The 10708-nt window shown below is 58.3% G+C and overlaps 1 protein-coding gene across 1 annotated transcript; it reads left to right on the forward strand.

Annotated features, from left to right (window-relative positions):
* Positions 1–217: 217 nt before the first annotated feature.
* LOC136485052 (uncharacterized) lies at positions 218–3017 on the forward strand. Its single transcript, XM_066482003.1, has one exon. It carries the CDS (start codon positions 308–310, stop codon positions 2879–2881), a length of 2574 nt encoding a protein of 857 aa, XP_066338100.1. The 5' UTR covers positions 218–307; the 3' UTR covers positions 2882–3017.
* The last annotated feature ends 7691 nt before the right edge of the window (positions 3018–10708 follow it).

Raw genomic sequence — 10708 nt, forward strand, 5'->3', positions numbered from 1 at the left:
TTTTCATCACGCTGAGCTGATTCATCACAAGCTAGGGATGTACGAGCTCCGAATCCATGCCGATGCATGCCTAGCAGCTAGCACCTGTGTAAGGTGTGAACAACCAGCATGGCAGCAAACCATATGGAAGCAAAGAATCCGGCCTTCAATCCAGCTAGTACTTATAAACAGGTATACGGGCGTCAGTCATTATGCAAACGCAGCGCGCTCAGCATCATCATCCTCGTCAGGGTTATCAGCTGGTAGTGAGCTCGTCACCAGACACCTCACACCAGGGTACACCTGTGGCGCTCCATCGCCTCCAGCCATGGCGCTCCTATTCTACAGCAGGGCTGCGGCGGCCGGCGGTGGCGCACCAGACTATAACTTCACCATGACAACCTTTCCGCTGCTGGTGAACAAGACGGGATGCACCACGCCGGCCGCCACGCTGGTGGCCAACTTCACGGTGTCCAGCGACCTGCGCAGCACCGAGAGGCTCATGGTGACCACCACGGTGCTCATGACCATGCTCGGCGCGGCGCTCTTCGTGCTCTGCATCCTGGCGCGCCTCTCCGGGCGGCACCGCGGCCACTCGACCGCGACGCGCATCTTCTTCCGCGCCTCCTTCGCGCTCTTCCTGCCCCTCATGTCCTACATGTACTCCCAGGCCCGCTCCAAGGACGCCCCCGCGCGCGCCGACCTCATCCTCCTCTGGATGCTCCTCGTCGAGCTCCTCCGCAAGAAGGTGTACGCCATGGTGGCCCCCGAGGGCGACGCCTTCGCGCGCGGCGTCGGGCGCTACTCCTTCTTCGACGCCGTTGAGGAGGCTGCGCGCATGGTGTGGATCGGCTACCTCATCTACTCGAATGAACAACACGATCGCGGAGCCGTCCTCAACTCCTTCTTCGTCATCCTCTGGATCTTCAGCGTCACCAAGCTCTGCAAGCGGGCCACCTGCATCGAGCTCGCCAAGCGCTCCTTCGACCTCGCCAAGAACGCCAGCCTCGTCTCCGGCTACATGGCGCACCTCGTCCGTGCCAGACAGCAGCATCTCGTTGGTCAACATCAAGAACAAGATATTCCCGTCCTTCGTACATGTAACTACGTGGTGATGGGGGAGAGCCAGCTGGATCGCAAGGAGGCGCCCTGCGGTTTCCGGCTCCCGGAGATCGACAACATCCTCGCCCGCCAGCGTGACCACCGACACGACGACGTGCTTGTGGAGACGGAGGAGGTGGCGGTGACCGCGACGACGAAGCTGGTCCGCGTGTGCGACGTCTGGCAGCTCGCCGAGAGTGACCCAGTGTTCCGGTACCACGAGCGGCGTAAGCACAGGCTGCAGGACACGTGCCTGGGCCTGGCCCTCTTCAAGCTGCTCCGCCGAAGGATGGAGGGCCACGCCATGGTTGAGGCCTGCACGGACCAGGCGCGCGACCTCGTGCGCTACGGCATCCTCGAGGAGCTCGGCGCGGAGCGGACCTTCGACGTGGTGGAGCAGGAGCTCACGTTCCTGGACGAGTACTACCAGGCCATCATCCCGCTGGCGCTGCCCAATCCCAAGCTCTTCGCTGCCAACTTCGCCTTCTCCATCCTCTTCATCCTCTTCTACTGCGTCGCCGTGCTGCTAGTCACCGGCAACGGCCGCATATTCCACGTCCTGGCGTCCCTCTTCCGCGGCCTCGTGGCACTGTCCGCCGACATGGTCCTCCAGTACAGGTGCTTCGTCCACCAGGCGTCGTTCCTCATCGCCATGGTGCTCTCCTCCTCCGACCTCATCATCACTTTCCTGCTGACGCTCACCCTCTTCACCGTCGAGACCTACGAGTTCGTGCAGTACCTGCTCTCCGACTGGCACCTCGCGTCGGTGCTCTGCAACTACGCCGCCAAACCGGACCTGCGAAACCGCGCCTGCGTCCGCAACGCCGTCAAGGCTGCCCTGTGGATCAAGAAACGCTCCCGCCCCGTCATCAAGGTGCACCAGTTCACCCTCCTCAAGTTCCACCAGCTCCATCCGCGCCGGGTCTGGGTGCTGCTCTCCCGCCTGCTGAAGAGGCGCCTTGTCGGCCTCCCCGATGTAGCCGTCACCGCCGAGGCCAAGAAGGCCATCGTCGAAGTCCTCAAGCTCGTCCTTGACCGCGCCGTCGACGGCCAGGGAGGACAATTCAGCAATGGCAGGGAGGCGTTGCGGCGCCGCAGCAATGGCGCTTTGGGATTCGAGCAGCTCGAGTGGGCGTGCGACGAGGCCGGGGGCGCCGCCACGGTGATCCTGGTGTGGCACCTGGCGACGACGCTGCTCGAGGCGAGGGACGACACGGAGGAGCACCCGCTGCCGCCCGCAGGCGAGGCGGCCGTGACGCTGTCGAGGTACTGCGCGTACCTGGTGGCCTACGAGCCGGGGCTCCTGCCGGACGACCAGTCGTGGACAGAGAAGGCTTACAGGGGCATCAGGGCGGAGATCGACGGCTTCTTCCGGGGTTGCCTCACCACCACGAAACGCCGGGACCGACTGATGGCCGCGGGGTTCCACCGTGGGGGCCTCGGGGAATCCACGGCGATGGAGAAGGGCGTGATGCTGGCCAAGGAGCTTGAGCGTGCGACCGTCAGCTGCACGTCGGCGCACGCGGGCCATGAGAGGGTGTGGGAGATGCTGCTGCAGCTGTGGGCAGAACTGCTCGTCTTCGTGGCGCGCGCCCCGTCCGGGGGCGTGGACGCGCACGCGCTGGCGCTGGCCAACGGCGGCGAGTTCATCACCCATATCTGGGCCATCCTGACTCACGCCGGCCTCCGCACTGACGACGTTTCCAGTAACCACAACACCACCAGAGAAATCCCCATAGTTCAAGAAATCCCCGTTATTCGAGAAATCGCCATTGGAGCTGGCGGCACGACTACCGTCTGACGACTAACCTCGCTAAAGCTTTATCACTTCTACAGTCACATCCATATAGCAAGGTAGACCGTACATATATACGTCGCCGCTAGACTTGCCTGCCTGCTATGTTGCAATAAGAGATAAAATTCATCTGTACATTTAATCACAAATATATAACTATATCATGTTCCATAATAAAAGATTATAATTTTTCAATTTTCAATCAAACACATATGAGATCATGCCGAAAATACCTATTAGCTGAGAGCTTCTAGGGTGAAAAGCTAACTGTCGGTGTTTCGTACGAGCACCGGCAAGTAAATTTATAGTAATACGTGTTGGGCTCGGATAGTGCGCTAAAGGACATGAGATTTATACTGGTTCGGACCGAATGTCCCTACGTCCAGTTTGTTGCTGCTCGTGTTATTAGCACCGTGAACGGTCTGTAGTAAGGGGTACAAACGATCGAGAGAGGGACTAGTCCTAAGTCTTTGATGGAAGGGTTGAAAGGAGATCAAGAGCTTCGTGGCAGCTTGACTGTGTGTAGGTGTGTGTTCTTGTTCGGTCCCCAGTTCCCCCCTTTGATGGGAGAAGCGCCTCCCCTTTCATAGATGAAGGGGCTGGCTTTACAAGAATGAGGACTTTACCTAATCTTGTGGCTCACGTCTATCCGGCCTCGTTCTTCATCCTGATGAGTGCGAAGGAAGATAAGTGCCTACAATACTGTCGATGTCTCTGTAGAATGTCAGGTTGATTACAGAACGCTGCCCTGCGCAGGGTATGGGCTGTAGTACAGTGATTTTGACTTATTAGCCTCTCCCAGCCTTGCTCCGCACGCCTTCTGGTTCCTGTGAGTCTTCGTCGGAGGGACGAGGGGTCGGGGTCCGGCGTAACGCCGTGGTCAAGGCCTTCTGACTTGGCGGACCTGAGGGGTTGGGAAGCGGGCGCCGCTCCCTCGGGTCCATAGCGTGGTGACGGAATATCCGTCATTCGTGGAGATAGCAAATCCTTTTCTGGAGCGTAGCGGTTGTCGTATATCTTCGTCGGGTTCCGTGTCCCAAGGCTGAAGGCGGCGCCTACAACTCTACAGGCGCGAGGAGCACGCACCTGTACAACCATTCGGGCTCTGCGGCGCCCGGAAGGGTCTAAAGCACATGTCCCGTCATCCCCTGGCAGTACTTTTCCTGCCAGGGCGCAGGGTATGGTCCTTGGAGCCATGGTTGACCCAAACGTCTTGTCTTGCCCTGTACCTATCATCTTGAGGGAACGGGGAGAAGTTGTCAGGTAAGATGAATCCCGTCTTTAGATATGGAGCAGGGTGAGGCTCGTTCCTTGCCGTCGGGCGAAACAGAGACCAATCCCTATCTCTTGGGCGAGACCGACCCTGCCCCTCCGGGGTCGGGCGAGGCGGAATCGATCCCTCAGCCCTTGAGCGAGACCGAGCCCGCCCTAAAGGCATCGGGCGAGACGGAGATTAGCCCTGAGCCCTCGGGCGAGGCAGAGCTATCTCAAAAGGCGTCGGGCGAGGTGGAACCAAACTCCTGTCATTCGAACAAGGGATGAAACGGCGCTCTTATGCGTCCAGAAGTTTTTCACGTTCGGTGGTTATTGGTTCCACCTTCTGGGGTACCCCGGTATTAGGTCCCCGACAGTAGCCCCCGAGCCTCTAGGTGATTCGAGTAGAACCGCCTGGAGGGTGTTTTTTGATTTCGTCGAAGTTACTTTGCCGAAGGGTGCGCGCGAGCGCACTCGATGGGTGTAGCCCCTGAGCCCCCGGGTGATTCGAGTAGAGTCGCTCGGGGGGTTGTATTGGTCCCTTTGCGGGTAAGGCTGAAGGACTTAGTTTTTCGCCAACTGGATGTTTTCCCGAGGGGATCGTGGCATCTCGTTCGCGGGGAACTCATTCAGGGCTGACCTAACTGGTGCTTGCGCCCTTGATTTCGGATCGTTCGCGGACCCTTCCTCAGTTGGGCCGGCCGTCGAGCTTCTAGGCCCTAGGTGGGCCAAAGAGAAAAAAGGTCTTCGTGGCTTGCGTTTCCTAGGTGGGTAGAGAGCCCGGATTCGCCTGGGGAAGGCGAACCGTCCACCGTGATTTTTGGGGTGAGAGAATAGGGACTACGCGCGCGTGTCCCGCGACGTGACGCGGTGGGGCGCGTGGCAGGCCCGGAGATCGAGGCGGACGGTTGCCCTTCTTGCGTCCGTCACCCCTATAAAACCACGGGGTTCGCCCACATGGTTCCGTATTTCGCTCCCTTGTCTCTGCGTCTCGAAACACCCGCCGCCAATCGCCCCAGCCTCCTGCACCCGCGCCGCCACCGTCAGCCGGCTTGCATCCGTGTCGCCGCCGTCGTCAAGCTTGTGCCTGCCCTATAGCCGCCGTCGAGTTCGCGCCCACCTTTCTCCCCAATTGTTTTGATGGAGTTGTGGGGCAGATCTAGCATCACCCCACAGCGTTTGGAGGGCCTCGTCCATTGTGGCCTTCTCCGCCCGCTATCCGCCGTCCAGGAGTGGCTGTTGCCTGGCGACGAGGGTGAGCCGGTGCCGCCCGAAGGGTATGTCGTTTCTTTTGCCATCTTCCATGAGCGGGGATTCGCGGTACCCGTGCATAGATTCCTTCAGGGGCTGCTGGATTATTATAAGGTGGAGCTGCAGCATCTAACTCCCAATGGGGTTCAACACATGGCGGCATTTGTTGCCCTGTGCGAGGGTTTCCTAGGGATCGATCCCCATTTTGATCTGTGGCGGTATTTCTTTAACATTAGTTTGTCGAAGAGGAAGATTGGAGGAAAAGATGTGAACGCGCCAATGGGATGTGCCAGCATTCATCTGCGCCATACCCGGTCGAGGGGATACCCATACATGCGTCTGGCGACATCCAACAAGGGATGGCACTCGCAGTGGTTTTATGTTAGGGATGATGCGAGTGCCACCCTACCGAGGTACACTGGACGCCTTATCGAAGAGGCTCCGGAGTCGTGGAGCTGGGGCATCCAGTCCAAAGACAAGAAACACCTCTCCGACCTTCTTTCCACCCTTCAAGCCCTGAAGGATCGGGGCGTAAAGGGGACGGGGATTATCGGCGCCTATCATGCGAGGAGGGTGGCGCCGCTGATGGCGCGCGCGGTTCCCCTGCATCGGATGATGCCCGGAATGTCATTCGAGGGGATGGTGCTTGTCGATGAGGCACTCCCTTTTTTAGAAGTGGCGCAGCGCATTAAGGAGGCGACGGAGCCGACGAAGGATTCCAAAGGCAGCGTCCTCGACATTGTATACCCGGTGCCCGGACATCCCCCAATGCGGCCAGAACCTGGGTTCTTTGAATTCGTAAGCCCTCTTCTCCCGTGCTCTTTTCTTTTTCCTGAATCTCCATTTTTTAACACTTGCTTTTGTGACGTTGGGACCAGCCGAGGGGGCTAGTCTTCAAGGATAGTCCGGTTCCGTTGCCGAAGGACAAGGCCGTGGCGGCGGCGAATCGACTCGCGGCTGAGCGGGACAAGAAAGCAAGGGAGGAGATGAAGAAGGCGAAATGACTGAAGTAGGAGGCACGGGATCGGGGAGAGGACGTGAGCAGTGAGGATGACGACGATGACGATGACGACGAGGTAGCCGTCGGTGTGGATTGGGACGTCCTGGAGGACGAGGACACGCTGACAAGTGGCCACCCGTCCATGCAGGGACCCTTCCCGTTCCACGCGGAGGGAAGTGAATCGGTGAGGTCGGTGGAGGCCGGCGAGTCCACCACTTCGCACGGCGTGCCGGTCGAGAACCGGTGGATGGTGGAAAGCGGGCCTGCCGCTGCCGACCCCGAGGCGACGGGGGAGGGGAGCGGCTCTGGTGCCGCGCCCCATGAGACGATGGAGGGGAGCGGCTCTGGTGCCGCGCCCCATGAGGTGAGCCCCCCTGCCCCGGAGCAGGGGGTAGGCTCGAAACGGTCCCGCCCAGATGAGTCGGGGCAGGGATCTGGGGATCCATCCCCAAAACGCTTCCGCCAGCCGAGGACGTCAACGTGAGCTGCTGATTCCCCTGTTTTCATCGTTTTTTCCATTTCTATTTTAAGCTAATGTTTATTACCTTTGTGTAGGTTCTTGCGGACGGGTCACCCCCTAGGGCTGGCGCCCAAGAAGAGTCTCACCATTCAAGTGGGACAGATGGCGTCGCCTAGCGTCACCCCTGTTTCGGGCGGGAGTGGTGCCGACATTGGATCTGTGTTGGCCAACCCGACGGCGTCTGTGGTGGCACCCACGCCCGTGGAGGTTACTGAGCAGGCGGCCTCCTCCATGGCGGACGTGGTATAGCCGGCCGAGGGCCGCATACCGCCGGTGGAGATGGTCGTGACCGCGCCAAGCTAGGATCAGCGGAGCGTGGTCGTGGTGGTGCTCAAGGGCGTAGTGCAATCCGTGCCACCGAGGGCCCAGGTGGATCCGCCCGTGGTGCTCGAAGCGGCCCAGACGGAGGAGGGTCCTGTCGGAGGGTCCTTGAGTGCGGCGGTGGTGCCGCATAGGGTCAAGAGGGAGCCGCCCCTGGCCCCTTTGTCGGGAGGAAGCCGCTCCCCCACGCGGGGGGAACCGCCGCTTCAGTGGATGGCCGCCCAGGACCCGACGTCAGCTCTGTTCTCGCTCGATGATCATTCCGAGAGCATGGAGCAGGAGGGTCTTGACATCAGAATTTCGACCATGCTGGAGGCCCTGGACTAGGCCAGAGGAGCCCTGTGTGAAATTGTTGTTTCTACTACCCAGGTATCCGCTTGATTTTCTTCCTTCTTCGCATGTTTTTGTGTTTTCGCATTTTTGATACCAGTCTTCTTCCTCTTCAGGTTCTTGTTGCTCATAGCCGGAATAAATCCTGATTCCTCCATGAGCAGAAGACGGAGTGGGATTGCCTCTCCGAGGAGGCCCGGCTGCGAGCAGACATGGCCGCACAGCTTGCTGCCACCCAGGAGTGGGAGGCCCAGGCGCGTCAAGACGCGGAGGAGGCCCATGGGATGTTCAAGGATTTGTCGGTGAGGTCCAAGCTGGATGGGGAGGAGATCGCCAAGCTCCAAAAGGAGCGAGATGAGCTGCTGCAGAGGAATGCCGTGGCTAATGAGAAGGCCGGCGAAGTCCTGAAGGAGCTGGAGATGGAGCGGGACCTCCGGTGGAAGGCTGAGAGTAGGGCCATGGCCCTTTAGCAGAAGGTGGACGAGGACGTCGAGGTGGTCCGCTCTCTCCATGCGGAGCTCAGTGACGCGGTGAGCCGAAGGTTGAGCGCCAAAAACATCTCCGTCAAGCTAGAAAAAGAGGTTGCCTATGCATGAAGGGCCCTTTAGGTTGAGAGCGATGAGCATGATCTTCTGCAAGCTGCGGTCGGGGTGGACCTTAATGCCCTGAAGGTGGTGGAGCCGGTGGAGACCAGCCCGCTCATGGCTCGTGCCGCAGGTATCACAGCTCGGGTGGGCCAGCTTGAGGAGAGTGCCTTCCATGCCGGGATCACCCAGGCCTTCACCATCGCCCATGCCCATTACGAGAAGGAAATCAACCTGAAGGTGATGAGCGAAGGTTTCCCATCCACCTATGAGGATGATGAGCTGGAGGAAATGGAGAAGATGGTTGCTCCCCTTGCGAAAAACCTGGCGGATAATCTGAAAGAGATGGTTCTCCCTTCGTGGGAGTAGTTAGTCAAATAATTTTGAGAACAACTCATATGTAATATGTGGACGAGTGTCGGTATTTTTCGAGTCTGGACGCGGTTTCGTGATTTTGTGTCGTAATTTCGTTTTGTTTGATTTTTTGCGATCTTACCAATCTGTTCCTCCGAATCTTGCCGCTGGTCTTGATGCGAGGAGATTATTTCAAAAGAAAGAATGGAGGTAGCCATACCTTAACCAGCCCCTGAGTAAGGTCCGACCCCCTGCATTTGCTGGGGTCGGGGGTTACTGGAGATCGGAACTGTGGTTTTGGTGACAGGGTCGACGAAGTCCTTGGATGACATTGCAATATTCCCCGCCCTGTCTTCCAACAGAAATCCCCAACTAGGGACTCTATGGGCTCGGCAAGGTGGGGCCTTCGAACCTGTGTCCCTATATTGATTGGCTCGAGCCCCCAAGCCTTGTTAGGGTCTGATAGGGGTCAGCCGTAATTTGCGTGTTACCCCGTCCTCGATTTTCGTAATCGGAGGGGCTGAGTAAACGACACTTGCCTCGACGGCTCGAGTATCACACTCAACGAGCTCACTAACGGGTACATTCGTGTGGAATCCGGGTCCATCATTTGCTGATGGGGTCAGCAGAGCCCTCTGGTGGCACTCCATAACTTCTTAACCCGCCTCCCGGCAGATGCTCGAGCCGTTCGATAGGCTCAGACGGCCCGATGGTCTCTTCTCGATGGAGATTCTGTGGGTTTGGCTCGGGGTTAGAATCGAATGAGAAAAGGTCGAGACATCCCTGCCCGCTTCTGAGCGGGGTCGGGCAGGGCCGCTGGGGCTTGTCTCAGTTATTTCTCCCTGGCTCTGTTCGGCATGAGGTGGCCTTGAGCCCTTCACAGGCCGACCTTTGAACCTCAGCCTGTGGTCGCCTATATCGAATGAGGCGATGGCCGTTTCGTGATGCGACACGAAGCGTTGGGATGTTTTGCATATGTATAATATAATCAAAATGAAGGCGGGGTCGGCAACATTACCTTGGCGGTATGAGTGACGAAAAGCTCCTACCAGATGTGTCCGTGCAGGGTTCGGACCCTGATGTTCACGATGAGGTTGGAGTAACCTGCATAAGAATTGCTATTCTTTGTTTTTCGTATCTCGGTGGCGGTCCGAGCTGTTTAATTAACTTGGGCAACCTGACAGCTTCTCCTTTGGGGGAGATTCTGTAGGCGGACCCCTCCGAACCCTTCTTGAGAAGGTAGACGTCGAAGCTAGAGACGCGAGGGGCGTTGAGCATGATTTTTCTGGCGAACAGAAACACCGTAGCTACCAAGGCGTAGGGTCTGCTAGTTCGTCCAGTTTTACTCAAAGTTTTATGCCCGTATTTCGCATCCTTAGTTTCAAGCGTACGGAGGGGGTCGGGTGAGGAGGATGTCTAGATTGGTAGACATCCTCGGCAGCCCCCAAGTGATGTTCGTGTTCCCGCCGTTTGACGGGGTCAGAAGCTCGAGAATGAATTTTATCGCATAAAGTAAGAAGGCAGAGATGCTTATCTTTCTTTGGACGTTTGTTTGTCGTCTCTTCTGGGCCGAATGGCCGGCCCAGGAGATCCGAAAGGTCCTGTCGTCGGATCATCCCGTGGTCCTGCATGGGGAGGCGAAGGGTTGTCTGCCTATGTGGGCGCCTTAATTGCCCCATCTAGAGCGGGTCAGTGGCGGGCCATACCCAGGCAGTGTTCAGTTTGACCAAGGGGGGACGCCTCGTCGACCGGGGTGCGTCCCGTCAGTTCCTGCGCGTCCCCTCAGGTATCAATCAGCATTGATTCCGTATTTAAAGAGGGGAAGGGAGAGGGTTTTTCATCCAACCTTTCGCCTTTCCTTAGCTACAACGCCTCCTCTTTAAATAGGGAGGGGGAGGGGAGTTCTCATGCCACCTCCTCCTCTGCCTCTAAGCCGCTATTTCTCCTTCTTCTTCTTTTCCGCCGAATGCGTCCGTGCATCGCAGCGGTTCCTGAGTGAGGAAGAGTAATGCCAGAGAGAGAGAAAACTCACGAATTCGCTCGTGAATCCAGAGCGTGATGTCGAGCCAGAGGTTATCTAGCGTAGATGAGATGGTGCGTGCCACCCTTGCCAAGGAGTCGCTGCTGCCGAAAGAGAAGAGGCGCCGGTGGGTGCCGTGCGTCGTCGACTGTGCCATCGTTCGCTGTGCTCCTCCTTCGGCGAGAGGCGTTCCCTACCT

The sequence above is a fragment of the Miscanthus floridulus genome, chromosome 10 (assembly GCF_019320115.1).
Source record: "Miscanthus floridulus cultivar M001 chromosome 10, ASM1932011v1, whole genome shotgun sequence".
Classification (NCBI taxonomy): Eukaryota; Viridiplantae; Streptophyta; class Magnoliopsida; order Poales; family Poaceae; genus Miscanthus; species Miscanthus floridulus.

Excerpts from the sequence above, each read along its gene's own strand:
- LOC136485052 (XM_066482003.1), top strand. The coding sequence starts at position 308 with ATGGCGCTCCTATTCTACAGCAGGGCTGCGGCGGCCGGCGGTGGCGCA.